Source organism: Branchiostoma belcheri, unplaced genomic scaffold (assembly GCF_001625305.1).
Source record: "Branchiostoma belcheri isolate BF01 breed outbred unplaced genomic scaffold, Haploidv18h27 scaffold51, whole genome shotgun sequence".
In the NCBI taxonomy this organism is placed as follows: Eukaryota; Metazoa; Chordata; class Leptocardii; order Amphioxiformes; family Branchiostomatidae; genus Branchiostoma; species Branchiostoma belcheri.
In genome coordinates this window covers 379,613-396,896 of record NW_017804143.1, presented here as the reverse complement: position 1 = coordinate 396,896, position 17,284 = coordinate 379,613, and the positions used below count along the sequence as shown (strand labels likewise).

Below are 17,284 nucleotides of genomic sequence, written 5' to 3'. Positions count from 1 at the left end.
GTTTTTCTAGTTAGGCCACACCGATTTAATTTTATGGATGACATCCTCTGAAGACCCCCAAACTAGTGCGTGCGGGCGAAAAAAAGAAAAATCCAGCCAAAAATAAAAATGCTACTAAACCACAGGAATACAAAGCTGGTATTGTGAATTTGGCGCATTACATAGCGACGTATACGACAGGCCGACACATGCTGGATTTTTGCGGAATTTATGAATCGACACGTGCACTGTACGTATGTACTGAGTTATTGAGTCTTGGGGCTTCGGTAGCCTGTCTGCTGTCCACCAGAGTTATCACCACCATGGACTACCCAGGCCTAAAAAGCCAGTCCAGAGCCTCGGAAGACGTGATTTTTTTTTTTTTTTTTGTAGATCGGGCGAAAATCAATGCGCGCGCGGATGTCATCCATAAAATTAAATCGGTGTGGCCTTACTTGTATATAAGAGTGAATCGGTTCTCTGTTAATTTGTGACGCTGAAGAAGAGTGATGGATGTCACTCGAAACGTCTGGAAATAAAAATCCGTAACTGATCCAGTAGTAGAGTTTGAATTTTCTTACGAGTATCGTTTACCTGGATGTCTAACCTTCATCAACGTAACCCTAAATATTAACTCCTGTGGGATATTTTGTGTAAATATTTATTCAGAAAATGACACCCGTTTCAAATATGAGGGCACCGGTTTTAAGTGTACAGTATAAAATAACTACATTGTACAATGTATATTCTAATCTTAGCGCCCATGAAACTCAATGGTTCTTTCTCCATGCATCTAGGAGACATCTAGACCCCACTCCTTACGACAGTGAGTACACCCAGAGTGTGCAACAGCTGCAGGCCTACAGATCTGTAGGGATGGGCTTTGACAGTCTGGTACAGGAGTATGGACAACTACAGGAGGCTATCCAGAACAAACAGTGGGGACTGACGGAGCTACAGAAGACATGTTAACTAGTCAGAACAAACAGTGGGGACTTACAGAGCTACAGAAGACATTTTAACTAGTCAGAACAAACAGTGGGGACTTACGGTGCTACAGAAGACATGTTAACTAGTCAGAACAAACAGTGGGGACTTACGGTGCTACAGAAGACATGTTAACTAGTCAGAACACTAGCTTGAAATTAAGTGCACAGTCCCAAATTTTGGTGCACAAAATTGCATGTACATGTACAAATGTACATGCACCAAGTATTCCAAGCCCTGAGATGTCAACTAAGAAAGGATTTGAATGTGAACTGTAATGTAACTTCTATTCTCAAATCATTGATGGAATTGAGTCATATACAGAATATCTGCAGTCTCTGTGGTGTTGATTTTTCATTGTACCATATGATTGATACCACCTGGCAGAACTTGAGTGTATGGTCCTTATGGAAGTATATTATAGAAAAAGAAATACACACATCAAACTGCCTGTAGTTCGTTATTTTAATAATAATAACTTAATAAACGAAAACATTGAAATTGAATAGAAAAATTGCAGATACTTTCACATGGTAGATACTCTGACATACATATTACAATGTAGATTGGGATGTGCTACAATTGGCCCATCAAGAGCTACGGCCATTCTATTACAAGCTTTGGAGAGGAAGTAAAAAATTGAAGATCTCACAACTTTGAATCCATGAAATATTTTTGTGACTGTTTTGCTTTATTCAGTATAATTGTGATGTTCTCTCTGATAATATGCCATTATCTCACTGGCTCCCAGAAGGCAACAGACAAGTAAATAGCAGGAAATGAGATAACATTATCTGGGACCTTTGACTTAACATCCAAAAGCCTAGCTACGGAAAAACAAGCAAACACACCGCAATAACCCTCCATACAGGGGGTAAATATACATAAAATCATGCAGGAGCCAAATCAACATAATTTTTTTAAAACAATTATAGAACTTATAAGTTCCATGATACATGTAAGTCTGAGCACCATCATATGTATTGCAAGGAAGGCAAACTTGCAGCAGCAATGTCAGAGCTCAAAATACCCACCCATACACCCCACAATTTGAAGAAACACATTTAAAACTGGGTAAAAAGACAAAGAATTTTACAGATGTACAAAATAAACCTAGAAATAGAAATAATTTCATATTTTCTTCCCATACCAGTCCTGTGGCATGGTGTGAAATATAAATAGAATATTATTTCAAAGCAAATTACATACAATCCTTTTTTGTACGTAATTTTGTTACAATACAATGAAGGGTCTCCTTCCTGTTTCTATGGCATAAATTGCATCTGACAATTATAAGAGATTTCAATTTGCAATTAAGAATAATCTCAACTTGAAATAGATTGACTACTTAGATTTCTGGGCAGCTATAAAGTAGGACAAATTTACAAAAGTATATTGAGTATCTGATGACCTTGAAGCCACAAGTAAAATTGTAGACTTTGTTTTCTAGCATTTTGTTGAATTGAGTTCTTTGACTCATCACAAGCAGAGACTGCAATGACAGTGAAGCATTCAGTTTAGTTACAGTTGGTACAATTTGCATATATAAAGTGCAGCCGAGTGACAAGGCATTATTTGGTAAGGGTAGCAGCTATACATGTAGGCTGTTTATAACATTGTCCACGGTAGGGCTGCGTACCTGAATGTAACATCAGGTACTGGTAGAGGTTTAGGTACATGTCCAGCCTAAATGTAACATTAGGTACACGCACCGATACAGAGGTTTATGTACAGGTCTGGATCAGGTACCGGTAAAGAGGTTTAGGTACAGGCCCAGACCTAAAGGTAATATCAGATATACAATGTAGGTAAAGGTAGAGGTTTAGGTGCAGGTCTGGACCTACATGTAACATCAGAAACAGGTACCATTACAGAGGTTTAGGTACTAGCAGTCAGGTCTGGACCTGTACCTGTACCTGAACAATTTGAAAAAGTACTGTGGTCTTCAACAGTGAAAGAAACACGAATATACAGAAAAATGATTTAGATTATTATGCAGAGAATTCATGATTTTGAGAGGAATAAAGATATTGAAAATATTCCTTTTTTCAGTGCTAAATTAAATTCTTTTTGGTAGTAATTAGTAACACATTTTTAGCAACAGAACAAGTCAGATAAGCCATATACACTCTATATACCTGCAGGTCTATTCAGGTAAAGTATTGGTACATTGATGTTCTAGGATTTTGGACCTGTACCTAAATAATTTCTAAAATACCGGTACCCTGTACCGGTACGCAGCCCTAGTCCACAACATTCCCCATGTCTTCTGAAGCACTGCATAGCAAGATTTCAGATGATTGACAAGGCAAACACACACACCATACTACATGTAGTACTTCACCATTAACACTTCAAGATACAACATTTTTGGCAAAGCCTCAGGGGTGTGGCCTATTGTGAAGCCTGTATGTAAAAGAAATTTTAGATCTATCACTACAGGCTTGCGATGACACCTGTTATTAATCCACTCACTATAGCTTGATACAAAGTTTGGTAGAATGTTATTATGTAGAATGTAGAATGCAGAAGAGATAGGGACGTTATGGACGACAACCTATCGTACGTTAGTCGGATTTCTTAGCCCACATCATGTCGTCAGCCCGCGGCTTGGCCCCCGTCACTGCTGTAATGAGCTCTTCCAGGCGACACCAGAAGTTTACCATCTCCAGAGGATAGTTCACCCATCCTGGAAAACACAGAGTTGGAGACTGATGTTAGTGGCACAAGTAGAGACCTAAACCCATGGCATATACAAAATTGCATGTTGGCAACCTTTGGCTACATAACATGGAGGCCGACACTTGACGATGGCCGATGGCATGCAATGTTTTTTGCAGCCCAGATTTTGCAATCTATGGAAGGTTTTTAGGTTTGGAAAGAAAAGGGGTTTAGTTTTTTTTCTGACATGGGTTTTTTGTAATAAGTCTGGAATTGGTTCTTGACTTTTAGTTTTTTTTGGACTTGAACCTAAACATTTTTACAAATCCGGAACTGGTCCAGCGGACCAGTACACAGCACTAGCTACAATAACTTGGCTCCACACCTGTTGTTATACAGTAGTATGTCTCGTGTGGTGAGACGTGGTGGATGCGGTGGTGTTTTCGCGGCAGGATGAGGTGGTAGTCCTGCAGGAACGTCACCCACCGCGGCAGCCCGAAGTACGTGTGCGACCACTTGTGGATTTGGTTGGTCAGCATCACGAAGAAGGCTACGAAGAAGATGAAGCACTCCCACATGTACGAGTTGTGGATCTCTAAGGGGCTCAGGGTTACAAACCTGAAACACACCATGATCCAAATTCCAAATCAGAAACGCTGGAGCAGACACAAACAAAATGAAATACTCTTTTCCCCCCATACCATTTGCCAATGAAATGGCCCGTATGGCACAGTTGTGATGGCTCCCACTGTTGAGTTGTTTTGTGCCAGGCTGGAGGCCTGCCCACCCTAGCCCAGGACCTCAACTCTCCATTATTTTGCAGATTTACATCCCCTACATATATTTTGCCTGCTCCATACTGAATCCAAACCATATCCATCACAAAATTTTCTAGGGGCGGAAGCATAGACACAGACACTGGCGTATAAAAAACAATACCGGTACCTCCTGTTTTCATGGAGGTAAAAACTTGATTCTAGACTTCTTACTTGTAGACTTGGTAAGCTAGAGGCAGGACGGTAAGAAGGCAGTTGTCGCCGTTGGTTTCGATGAAGTCGTGGCGAGTGATCGCTGTCGGGTCGATGTGGTGTTCTCGGAAGGGACGGAGGAAATTCTACGTAAGGGAAGGAAAAAAAAAACACACATTAAAAATTTTGTACAACATTTTCTTGTATTTGTGTCTGAGCATGTGTGCTTGTGTGTTGGTAGGCCTTCAAAGTGGCAGGATGGGGGATGTGTAACTGTAGATTGTCAAGTTGGCAGTCTAAACAGTCCTCCACAACTTTCAAAAACAGAGAGAGGGGTTAGGTTTTTTCTTCCTTTTTCCTACAGTCAAAGCGATCATATACTATATTGAATTGAAAGGTGATACTGGTAATACAGATCTATTCAGAAGCTGGCGTGTTACACCGAGAGGCGGTCTTACCAGTGATATACAGATACAGAAGCTGATGTGCTATGCCGGAGGGCGGTTATACTGGTGATACAGATAATACCAACCTTGCCCACCACTGGTACATCTATTGACCCCCAGGTGTCAGCTCCCCAGTGTACCAGGCCAGAGAAGAAGTCTGCTGTCACAATCCCTGCCACTGGAGACACAGCAAGGAGTCATTCATTTCATCTCTACACATAACTGTCAGACTGCTAAATCCAGTCAACACACTGATCCTATCACAAATTACAATGTACATACTAATTTCTTACCTGCAGATAGAAGGATAGCGAGAGAGTTGTCCCACTGAAAATGGTAGCACAGAAAGCCAAATGTGGCAGCTAACAGGGGGAAGCACATCCCGACACTAAGGATCTCTTGTAGTCGCTTCCCTGAGGGCAAAAATAGACAAAATCAGTACATCAAGAAGAGTCACTGTCAATGTGGATCCTAAACCTCAACTCAAGTACTAAATTATACTTGTGTCATATAGTTGTACCAAGTGGTTGTACCAAATGTTAATAATATTGATCACAGAGGCAGTTATTTGTATGATCTTCCTAAATTCAGAGTGGTGCAGGTTAGATTCGTCTGATGCAGGTAAATTACCCTTACATTTACAATTGTTGTATTTAAATGTATGCCGAGGAAAAAGATTTCGAGCCCTGAAAAATTATAAATTTTTCGAAGTTGCATAAGACGCCCAGTGCTGTTCTTACCGCCCGAATACAGATTGGCGAGCTCCTTAGCACCGGCATGTTGGGGCCCCCAGCGCGGTTGGTTCCCTTCCACCGACAGAGGCTGCTCATTTTTGTTCGGATCATCTTCAGGCATGGAATTTTGCTGGATATAACTGGGATCGGCGGCAACTCCACCTTCAGACGCTGCCATCTTGGAAATTTGGGAAGTGTCAAAAAATGTCATTCGCAACAAAACGTAAAGATGCTGTAATCCTTTTAAGGACGATTTACCTCAATACATTGATCAAACAATCCGATAAAAACCTATATATTTCAACGGATTCGTAAAATTCGGCTACATAGCCTTTTTACTGTAATAAAACACTTTTTTTGCTCTTAAAATAACTGGTTACATTTGGATGTTATGAGATGGTGTGATATGGAATGTACCATTAATGCGTAGGGGTGTTTTCCCTGTTGTTATTGAGTTGTTGTGCAGCAGGCAATGTTGTTATTGTTTGGAATGTTGAAGAGTCACCACCAATAACGATGTTTGGATGCATCGTAGCAGGAAGATTGGTAGGTAACAGGAGTGACTTAACTGTAGGGTGTTAATCTTAATGGCTCGATTCAGTAAGTGCTGACATACTGCAACAGGGGGGAGGGGGGCATGTACAAAACACATTTTTTTCAGGTACTAAAACTACAGTATATCATAATACAATGTAATAACATGAATAATATATATAGACATCCCGGCTTTAAGTTACTAGTTACCTAGTAATGACTAAATGATTACCAATGCTACTAACTTCCAGTTACATATACTATGTATGTATAATAAATAATTATATTATACTAACGTTAGCAATTGTAAATGAAAAAAGGCCTTTGCAGTTCAATGTTGTGGATGATCAGTCATTCACTGTGACAAATCAGTGATCCATAAATCAGGTGTCTACTGAATCAATTGATCGATTATCAATATCATTTGCAGATTATTAATGATTAATTATCAATATATCATTCCCAGGTTCAAACGGATCCACAGCAGATGAGTGAGACACAGTTTGTGTTCACGCTGTCTGATGCTGACAGTATAAACCACATCGTTATCTTCCTGACGGGAACTACCCCCTTCCCTGACGGCCTGTGCGGAGCCGTGTACTTCGGCTATCCTAACCCTGACGGCATGGCGTGGCAGTATCTCGGATACATCGCAAACGACAAACCAAGTGCAATTTTTAAGGTTGCAAAGATCAAGCCAGGTAAATAAAGAAACAAGCAAACAAAAAACTACTGCTACTTAGATGCATTATTGTCACATAGTGTGAGGCTCTTAAAGTCAATACTTGACTGAAATTAGGATTGTTAGTATTACGAAAATATTATTACTGTACTTCAGCCTGTTAGATTGCTATATTATCAAACCTTCTCAGTGTTACTTAGTAATGGTACAACCGGTAACCTTATTGAGGCAATTTATGAATGAGTAACAAATTAGGACATTATAGATAACAATAATAATGATAATCATATTACCTTGTATTAGGTTGATCTTAAATGTATAATATTTTTCTACAGAAATTGAAAAAAGAAACATGTTTTTCTGAAAGAAAAGTTTGTTTCAAAGTTCATAGGATTTCACAGCCACTTTTCATGACAAGAATTCATACAATGAAGTTTTTTTTTTTGCATTGTGTAAATAATGCAGGGGAGGAGACTTCCAATAATGTGTTTGGCCAGCTGATGCCAGGACAGCAGAAAATGGCTCAAATCGGCATTTCTGTGGAGCCGGCAGCCCAGGTCACCCAACAGACACCTCCGTCTAGCACCACTCCATCTACTGTCACAGCCTTCCAGGAGTTCACCAGGAAGATGTTGGAGAGTTTCCACAACTATGCCTCATCCTTCGCACTGACTCAGGCTCAAATGGTCCCTGAGCCGAACAAATCTTTTGTGCCCTTGAACGTCCTTCAGCAATGGTTTGATAACTTTCAGAGAAGACTGGCGCAAAACCCAAACTTTTGGAAAACATGAGCAGATTTTTTATTGGTTTCACTACCAATTATTTAGCCTGGGTGCCATGCTATTTGCAATCATGTATACCCAATTATAAACATTTTATAAAGTGGAATGTACATGTGCCACATATTTTGAAATAAAAACCTTTTGTGCATTAAAAGTGTAGGTAGTAGGTACCATATTTTGTAGTAGGGGTTTTCTATATGCTCAACTTGCAGGTAAAAAATAAAGCAATCAAGTGAGTAAATGGTTTTTGTCCCATAACTTTGCATATGATATGTCAGGTTTATTTTAAGCATGAATGTTTACAAATTTTTAGCTAAGTTATTACACTTACACCTGACAAGCAAATGTAGCACCAAGGACGTGTTTGTATATTCTGAACTTTTAACTCCATGTATGGATCAAAACTTAATTATACATCTAGTTAGCAGTTTCAGCTGCAATATTATCATGGACTGCTAGAGGTCCTCACTGACGCGCCTACTTTTTACTATATCAAAAATAACTTTCAGCTCTATGCTTTTACCATCACATTTCAGCAGCTTAAAATCTACATTTATGCGTAGAAATACCGAAATCCCGCAAAAAGTGTGACAAACGAATGCCCTGACGACGAATTACACCCTATGTTTACTTCAGATGAATCGAATGTTCCGACCGCGATTCACGGTCCCCATTTACTCCAGGCGCGCAATGCACCCTGGGACGGTGGCCCTGTATCCAGGCAACCGTCGTGACGCCCATGACAAAGCCCAGACCAGTTCTCCCAGTGTCAACAAGAAACGTGTTAGGCCTTATTTTGAGGTACACTAACTTTTTCCCAAGCCAAGGATTCCCTCTGCCGTTGGCCGGGAGGATAAAGAGCGACAATGGCCGCGCAGCGAGTCGCCAAGTTGCCGCCTCTTGCAGTCGGAGCGAGGTAAAATCCGTTCAAATCAGCATCCGTGATAGGAATATTTTACGGTGGCCATGTTTACATGTGTATGTTGCTGTTTGACATAAACAGAGCACTTTCGCTCATTTGTATAACGTTGCCGTAATGTTACCCGAGTTACGCTATCTTCGCAATAATCAATTCTCATTAGGAAAAAAAAATTCTAACGATTTTGATATAGTGACACTTTATGACTAATATCAGAAACATTAGACTAATGTAGACGTTTAATATTTAACATGCAAAACCATCCAAGCATACGGCGTTACGTTACGCACAAGTTAGTGCATAAAACATCCGGCTCTAGTTATAATGTGTTGGCCAAAACATTAAGCACTTTTATGAACATTTGTTATGATAATAAGATGATCCATTGTGCCTAATTTAATCCAATCTACACCTTCAGAATGTTCTCATTGCACTATTGAATAATTTAATGTGTTAACCATAAATAAATTAACGTTATAGATCAATGAAGTGCAATGCTTCATAGTCACATGCAGAGATTGATATGCTTTAGTTCAAACCAAGGACAATTTAGTTTTGTTTGTTGTATTGCAAATTTGAGTTGTTACCTGAACAGTGAAGCAAAATATGTGCTGTCAAATACCAGATAAAGAATTCAAATGTTTTCTTAACCGTTTTTCATTTTAGCACAGGTAAAATTTGTCAAGCGTATGTTATAATTTCCAATGCTTACTTGCACTGGGTCAGTGCAGACATAAAAAAAGTCTTAATCTCTAGGAGTATTTTGAGCCCTGGTTATCTACTATTACTTCCCCCCAAACATTGCTCCTTTCAATTAGATCTTCCAATCAAGTCCTTCTACATCCTAATTACTGATATGACAAGTAGAATGGCCCTTTTTTTACAAGCAAAAACCATTACTAATAAATTATTTCTTGCAGTGACATGTCTCCGCGAGCAATGAAAGGGTACGAGGGCCTGACGGGACCGTCCTACCAGCTGGTTTCAACCGGTTCCAAGTACAGCCTGCCGTCCCCAGGTGTCCTCCAGGTAAGATTTCTTGTTGCTTCATTAAACTTCCTAAAGAGTCCTATGTGTTTAATTTGTCAACTGATCTTTCCTTGCTTCAAAAGCTGCACATAATATATATATATATATTTACATAAATATCTTATTCTACCCTTAAAGTCTTAATTAAGTCTTAAAAAACTAAGTATTTTGGGGCATGCAATAAATAACATTTGTGATGGACAGTCAGGAATGTCCTTATAGTTATTAACGACAAATGTGTTGACCACTCCCCCAGCCCTACGTAGACACCAGGTCGGGTGCGCTGGACGCCTGGCCGGCCCACGCGGCGGGACAGACCACCTCCAGCACCGCACTCGTGCCGCACGCCGGCGCCTCCGTCAAGTCCTACAGCAGCAGGAAACCTGTGGTGAAGGAGGAGGACACTGGGAAGGGCGTCCCCAAACCCAAGTTCCTGGACCAGCTGGAGAACTTTCTAAAGAAGGAACTGCGAGCACTGGGCTGTCCTGACTCTGGACCCAGTGAGCTACGGTTACAGGTATGTTTGTTCAATAGTCTATGAAAATACTCAAATCAGTGTTCCTTGTTCAAAACATATTTGGTGATCAACATGACTTTAAAAAATTATAAATGAGAAATCTATGCTGGCACCAATACATATCTACCCTGTAATGTATAACATTATAGACCTAAAGCTTCACCTCAGACAAGGCTGTGACCAAATTGTTTTACCATCTGACTTGTTGAACAGGCGCACCGTGAAGTCTTTGAGTATTTGATTGAAGACTTTAAGACCTACAAGCCACTGCTGTCATCCATCAAGAATGAGTATGAAACAATGCTCGCTCACCTCAGACAACAGATAAGGGACCTGGAGCCACTTAAGGTACGGTGAAGCTTGAAATAATTTTTTATCTGTGTGTCTGTTTGCTTGTGTGTTCATAGAAATTTGAAAACTGTGGAGTCACAGGAAGTAAGGGGGAATGATGTAACCACAGACTGATAAGAAGGTCAAGTTGTGTGCCACAAGAAGGTCAGGTTGTATGTCAAGGTCAAGGTCTCTCTGCTGGTTGGGAGGAAGTCATGATTCCTGCTACATGGAATTCAAAACAACTTAAATTATATGTAGATGTATTTCACTGAGGTATAGAATGGTTCATTGAAGTCAGTTGGTGTATGTTATGTATACAATGTTGACTTCTGCACCTTTAAAATCTGAATTTTGTCTCCCTTTTTGTGTAGTCCATGTTGGTGACAGTTTCAGAGCAGTGTGACCAGAAGATCCTCAAGATTCGAGAGCAGGAGAAACAAGGTAAGGGTTATAAATCTTTTTCAACTCTTTATCAACATGTCAGAGTTTTATGTCTGTCAGTTGTAAAAATGCAACTTTCAGGTGACTGTGATGCATCACATTATTTCAGTGGAATTTGAATCGGCAAGAAATTCACAATTATGATTCATGAATGAAACATCAAGTTCCTCATATATCTCTCAATCATAGTGGTGTAAAATCAATTGATTGTGTTTTGATGTGTTGCAGAAATGGTGGATTTAAGGAGAGAGAATACAGGCCTGTACCGGAAGATTATGGGGATGAGTGAACAGCAGCAAAACCTACAGGCACAAGTTAACAAGGTAGGCTCTTCAGCTATTCATAATGCCAAGTAATCTGCAGCCACTTCCTTAATAGGAAAATCATTCAGACTTGAAAGATCCTTTTGCTCTCACAACATTTATTGGACTTGTTTGTTTTTAACATAACCTGTAAAAGAGCCTTGAAGTGAGCCTTGAAGGATATACATGTAGATTGTATCAAATTGGTCAAATCATTTAATATGATAAATGATTTTAATACTATAAGAAATAGTTCAATGGTCTGACTTATCATAAGACCCTGGAAAGAAGTATTGTTTTGGTGGTGCTAATTTACGAATCAGATGTCTGAATTCATTTGAGGCAAACTACATGTAGTATCAGATGGTTCTTACACATTGTACCTCTTGAAACTTTGAAATCTCTGACAGATTTTATTGCCCTTTTCTCTGTTACTATTCTAATTAGATTATTCAATGATGTGATCATAATTGTCAGAAAAAAATAAATGCATTCCATGATGTAATTCATTACATCCAAATCATATCTACATGAACCGAGTGCTACTGAGATGTTTAAAACCTCTGAATCTGATTTCTTGTCTTCATTCTTTGTCTCCAGTTGCGAGAGGAACTGTCGGAGCAGTACCTGCGCTATCGTGACGAGTGCGACGCGAGGAAGCTTCTCGTGTCAGACATTAACGACCTGCGGTACCAGGCGGAGGACCTGCAGAAGGCTGCGTCAGCCGGCAGCGTGGGGGACCCGCAGGACGACCCCGTCATGATGAGGGTCGCTCTCAAGTATGTTTGAACAATCCTGTACTTATCTAAGGCCATACTGATTCAATAATATGGATGACATCCGCGCGGGTATTGATTTTTGCCTATTCTAAAAAAAAAAACTCCAACGAGGCTTGATGCTATCCTCCGTAGTCCACATTGAGCGACAGTAGGGAGCCGGCAGTAACTACAGAGGATGGCAACCAGGCTGCCGAAACTCTATGGAACTCAAGAACTTGGCACAGTGCAGTGTCAACCCGCGTGCACTAGTTTGGGGGTCTTTAGAGGATGTCATTCATAAATTACTGTGGCCTAAATGTAATAGACAAATCCAGACTGACCTGACATATTCAAGGATATGACATGATGTCTATAGTTTTCGTATGTATTGGAAAAGATAGTCTTCCTGCAACAGGCAAACTTCTGATGCAATAATCAGATAATAAAATATCATTCAATAAACCATGAAAATCCGGGATTCGTGTATAGGCACAGTACATTCTACTGAAATTTTGTAGTCATATCTTTAGCTGCCCTTTATAACAGGACTGCTAAATTATAGCCCGGAATGTTTTTTCCCTCTTCAGGCAAGCACGTGTAGACCTGAAGAAAATGTCGGAGGAGCTGATCAGAATGAAGGCAGACTACGGCGATGTTGTTCCCAGGAGAGACTTTGAGATGCTGGAGGCCAAACACAACGCCCTTCTGGAGACAGAGGGAGTTCTGCGCGACCAGTTCAGCAAACTACAGCAGGAACACGAGTAGGTCTTCACTTTATAGACACAGTATTTGTATTACAATGTAACTATGAAGTTCCACCTGCATAGGACAGGATTCAACAAAAGTACAGGGACTTTTGTATGGTCTACTTACTATGATTGAACATTTAACTAAATACATGTACATGTATGCAATCTCTAAATGAATGTACATGAGAGTATGTATTTCCTTATTTTACCAGTAACTGTAGGGATTATCTCCTCCTGAGATGTATTTGAAATTATTTACAGGAATCTTGTTTGCACAAAAGTAATCATTTGTTTGTAATTTTCACATCAGCCTAAGTTCATAACATTGCATTGCTGAAGATGTATATTACCAGTAATATACATTGCATAGGACTGATAGAAGTTTGCAATTGATAGTAAGTCAACCCCACCTGTCCATTGTTCCTGTGCAGTACCTTATTTACAGTCTAACCCCCTGACCACTGCTCCTGTCCTTTTCCCTGTACAGTACGTTGCTGGAGGTGCACAAACAGGTCCTCCAACAGAGAGACGAGTTCTACACCCAGTCAGAGACACTCAGACGGAGTGCCACGCCCAGGTAGGCCCTGTTCAGTCTTCAGTTCACTCTTTCTCTAGCCATGGAGTTCATTGATACGGTGATGAACTTATAGGCTATTCTGACACTAATATACTAGCCTTTCACCATGGAATGCATCAATCAATTCGGTACACCTGCCATCACTGGTGAAAGTGATGAAAGGGTGCTGTTTAAAATGTTCGACTCTTCAGAAAACTATTCCAGCTGCTTAATCTATTTAATACAAAATGTTGTATAAATATGCAATGTTTGAAATTTTGAAGAGGAGGACCGATGATGATTACACATCCACGTTCTGTCTGGTGGATGTATAACCATCATCAAGATAACAGCAACAACAGTAATCAAACATCATAATTCTTGTCTTGATCACCAGACCTGACTGGGACAAGTGTGGAGAGGTGGTGGACGGAGGGTCTGAGCGCTGGGCAGAGCTGACCAAGGAGAGCACCAGCGACCAGAAGATGGACATCCTCCTGCAGGAACTACAGACCATGAAAGATGCTGCAAGTGACAAGGACATTCCCGAGTTCTTTGAAGGAAGGGTGAGTACATGACATTGTTGCAGCAAAAATTAGCAGTCTCCAAGTCTCTTGATGTCCATGTAATGCCACACAAACATGTTATATACATCTGAATCAAAGGAACATGAAAAAAATAATATTTTACATTAGATTCTCTTGTTTATCTCCTCTTCAGGGTTTCAAGCCGGATGTACCGGCTTACCTGCGCTACGAAGGACAAGTCCGTAACAGGAAGCTAGCGAAACGTGACCTGGCCATCGTCATCAAGGATGTGTGGAGAGAGAAGGCAGCACACGATGCAGGGGTGAGTGAATAAGTTTTTAAAATTCTGTCAGATGACGAAAAGAGGGATGCTGGCTGAACACTTGTATACATGTAGAGATTTAAAAATCTCAGCCAGCATCCCTCTTTTCATAATCTGACAGAATTTTTGGAGTTAACAACAGACAAAAACTTTGCCCAATCCGTCATCTTTGACAGACAGTAATCAGCATGTGACAGTCTACGTGTAATAGCAAAATTGTTTACAACAGTTACTGTTTGTTAGAAAGCAGAAATGTGTGCTGTGTAATCATGTTATGAAATATGGTGTAATAGTGTTGTTAGTTACGTCATACAATCTTACAAGTGATAATCCATTCTATGACATATTTAATCAAAATTAATATAAATGGTATCTACTTTCCAAAAGTTTGACATAGCTGATTTGGGTTTTTTTCGTAGAAAGCGAAACCCACGAAGCTGGAGAACTACCTGCTGATGTACCTGGAGAAGCGGTTTAACCTGGAGCCGCTGGTGGCTGAGTGGGGCTACAACATCCACGACGCCTGCACACGCTTCCACCAATCAGAGAACAGCATCAACCTGTTCTTCAGCATACTCAAGGGGGAAGTGAGTTCAAAGATTGATGTCGATCTTGAAACGTTCACATTGATTTTGTTTTCGGGATAAACTTTCAATCATAGGAGCTTTCCAAAGGCTTAGACATGAAATTGTTGGATTAACTTAATAAGGAGCCTCCTTCTTGTATTAGCCACATGGTGATTTACATCATCACATGTAAAATATATTAGTATGTATTGTGCATAGCACTTCGTCAGACGTCTTGTTTAAGGTCGTATTCGCAAATTAAAGAATGACAGCCCATCTGTACAATGTAGTTTTCAAATGTTGTACCAGAAAAGATATCGTCGTTGACCAAACATCCAACGAATACCGTGAAAAATCAGGGTTTTGCACTGGTGCAGTGCGTTCTGATGATGTGCTTGTCAATGAGTATGTAGCATTACATTGTACACGTGTAGCATGTTGGTGTGAAGTAACTCCCGGAATTGTGATTCTACAGACAGACGAGGGGATCTACCACCAGCAGATTGATGTCCTGTCTCGCCTGCTGAGTCACTTCGCTCAGAAGGACGTCACCCTGGGTACACAGGTGGGACAGAACATCTTTACATGTCTGCAGGCAAATCTTGGCTTCAAAGACAGTATCAGTAGGGCTGGGGTAGTTACTGTATCCATTTGCCAGGCAGTATCCAATGTTGCCAGGGAGTGTCTATTGGCCAGGTTACCACCTGTCACTGGAGGTTGGCCTAATATTATTTAAAGGGACAACTAGTACAAAAAGGCCTGCAACACGTCTAAAACAAGCCTTATCCTAAATGCCTGCTTGGAGAGTAAGCAAACACAGTTGTAGACTGAAAAAGAAACAAAGAGGCCCGATAAGAATTTGTTTTCTGAAGTATCTTCTGTACCAACATAAATGTTACATGGAGACATAAAAATGCTGGACAAAAACATTACATACTTACACATGAATGCTTTGCAGGGAAATCTACCAAAGGAGGAGTTTTCTGCCGGGTTAGTCGAGTTCTTCCCACTGAAGGAGCCGGAGTCTGTCCAGGTCCTGGTCCAGGCTGCTGAGGATGAACTGGACACACAGGGAGGACCCATACCCTTCAAACAACTCTTCACTGAGGTACGACAATGTAGTAAATGTACAACCTGATGCACTGGCAGTGTATTGACAATGGCTAGCAATTGTGGGCTCTTTTAATCTCTGATTGACTTTTGCAAAAGACACGTACCATTAATACTATACATCTTTTCTATAGCATTCTTGAATGGAAATTTATCGAAACAGAAACTTGTCTATCTTTGGACAAACCATATCACTGAGAATAACGGTACACAATGGTTGATTTTTTTTAACAGCCTTCAACCCAAGGGCTTAAGATGACGATTTTATTTCTATGATGACTCTCAAAATTATAATGAATGCTTCAGAAAGATTTAAAAATTGTGTCCTGAAAATATCTTCATATCAGCCCAAGCAGCTGGTTCTTAAACTGAACCTAGAAGTTTATTTGTGACATTTGAATGGTTCAGTAGCTGACTGATATAAACTGTTGCAGGATGATGAGGGAAGAACAGGCCCGTTCATCAACAGACTTCGTGACCAGACCAAGTCAGAGAGAGAGGCGTATGTGGATGATATACAGGCTGCTTTAGGGGACGTTAGGTGAGTTTGCTGGCTTGTGTTGCTCATGCTGTGTGCATTACTGTGATGATACAATGTAGGTCAGTCAATATACTAATTCAAAAAGTCTTCTTGCAATGTCTCCCATAATTCCATTGGGTACACAAAATCTAAGACTACCAAAAGGTGTTAATATTACAACATGTATCAAGGCCTCCTCAAGAATGTACTGAAGAGTACAGACAGATTACTGAAGCTGCGAAATGTACACTTCTTTCAATTCAGTTGCTGTCATATAGAAAATGAAGTGTTTCAGCTTTCAGGGGCAGATCTTGACCTTGTATAAACGTGTATGTAGTTTTGTGGCATTATCCTATTTCAAAACTTACTTATAATGTTCTTTCTTTGTTATAATTCCAGTGATGTGGTGGTAGAAGATGTCAGAAAGGCCTTCTTAACTGCTGATCCTGAAATTGATCAACCAGAAATTGACATGTTCTTGGGGCGAGCGTTTGGAGTCGACAAGGACAAGTTGGAGAAGGCGAAACAGACCCACACAACAAAAGTACTTCAGAGGCTCCGAACCGGAAATATCCATAGAGTAGGGAAGAAGCCATGAACTCAGACAATTGCACTGTATGAGTGCAGTTGTACTTAGTGGGCTTTCCTTAGTCAGTTGAAACAAGCACGCAAACAGAATGTACATGTACTACACCTGTGCAGACCCCAGATTTTTCAGTTTTTGTTGGATGTTTGGTGAACATTGCATCAGAATTTTGCCTGTTGCAGATATCTTTTCTGACTCATTTGAAAACTATAAACGCGATGTTATACTTAAATACATGTACGTGAATAGGACCTTAAACGAGACATTCTGCTGAAG

General features: G+C 40.3%; 4 protein-coding genes across 4 annotated transcripts in view; 3 read left to right on the top strand and 1 right to left on the bottom strand.

Moving 5' to 3' along the window:
• Nucleotides 1-1,314, top strand: part of LOC109480499 (HAUS augmin-like complex subunit 4) — a 5,467-nt gene extending 4,153 nt beyond the window's left edge. Inside the window, exon 9 of the mRNA XM_019782705.1 lies at nucleotides 777-1,314. Coding sequence (XP_019638264.1) covers nucleotides 777-951 — 175 coding nt within the window. The 3' untranslated portion in view covers nucleotides 952-1,314. The remainder of the gene's footprint in view (nucleotides 1-776) is intronic.
• Nucleotides 1,315-3,106: 1,792 nt separating this feature from the next.
• LOC109480503 (transmembrane protein 189-like) lies at nucleotides 3,107-5,978 on the bottom strand. The gene is made up of 6 exons (XM_019782708.1): nucleotides 5,782-5,978; nucleotides 5,335-5,454; nucleotides 5,128-5,219; nucleotides 4,617-4,741; nucleotides 4,013-4,245; nucleotides 3,107-3,655 (listed from the first exon to the last, which is right to left on the bottom strand). The coding sequence occupies exons 1-6, from the start codon at nucleotides 5,951-5,953 to the stop codon at nucleotides 3,534-3,536; spliced, it is 864 nt and encodes a 287-aa protein (XP_019638267.1). The 5' UTR covers nucleotides 5,954-5,978; the 3' UTR covers nucleotides 3,107-3,533.
• Nucleotides 5,979-6,157: 179 nt separating this feature from the next.
• LOC109480508 (protein Hikeshi-like) lies at nucleotides 6,158-7,936 on the top strand. Its single transcript, XM_019782712.1, has 3 exons — nucleotides 6,158-6,321; nucleotides 6,776-7,010; nucleotides 7,457-7,936. The coding sequence occupies exons 1-3, from the start codon at nucleotides 6,292-6,294 to the stop codon at nucleotides 7,780-7,782; spliced, it is 591 nt and encodes a 196-aa protein (XP_019638271.1). The 5' UTR covers nucleotides 6,158-6,291; the 3' UTR covers nucleotides 7,783-7,936.
• A 531-nt stretch (nucleotides 7,937-8,467) lies between these two features.
• Nucleotides 8,468-17,194, top strand: LOC109480481 (translin-associated factor X-interacting protein 1-like). The gene is made up of 16 exons (XM_019782677.1): nucleotides 8,468-8,689; nucleotides 9,613-9,721; nucleotides 9,978-10,238; nucleotides 10,452-10,586; nucleotides 10,943-11,012; nucleotides 11,241-11,335; nucleotides 11,915-12,093; nucleotides 12,660-12,833; nucleotides 13,309-13,398; nucleotides 13,775-13,943; nucleotides 14,098-14,226; nucleotides 14,646-14,813; nucleotides 15,268-15,357; nucleotides 15,751-15,900; nucleotides 16,337-16,443; nucleotides 16,822-17,194. Exons 1-16 carry the CDS (start codon nucleotides 8,640-8,642, stop codon nucleotides 17,018-17,020), a joined length of 2,175 nt encoding a protein of 724 aa, XP_019638236.1. The 5' UTR covers nucleotides 8,468-8,639; the 3' UTR covers nucleotides 17,021-17,194.
• Nucleotides 17,195-17,284: the final 90 nt, after the last annotated feature.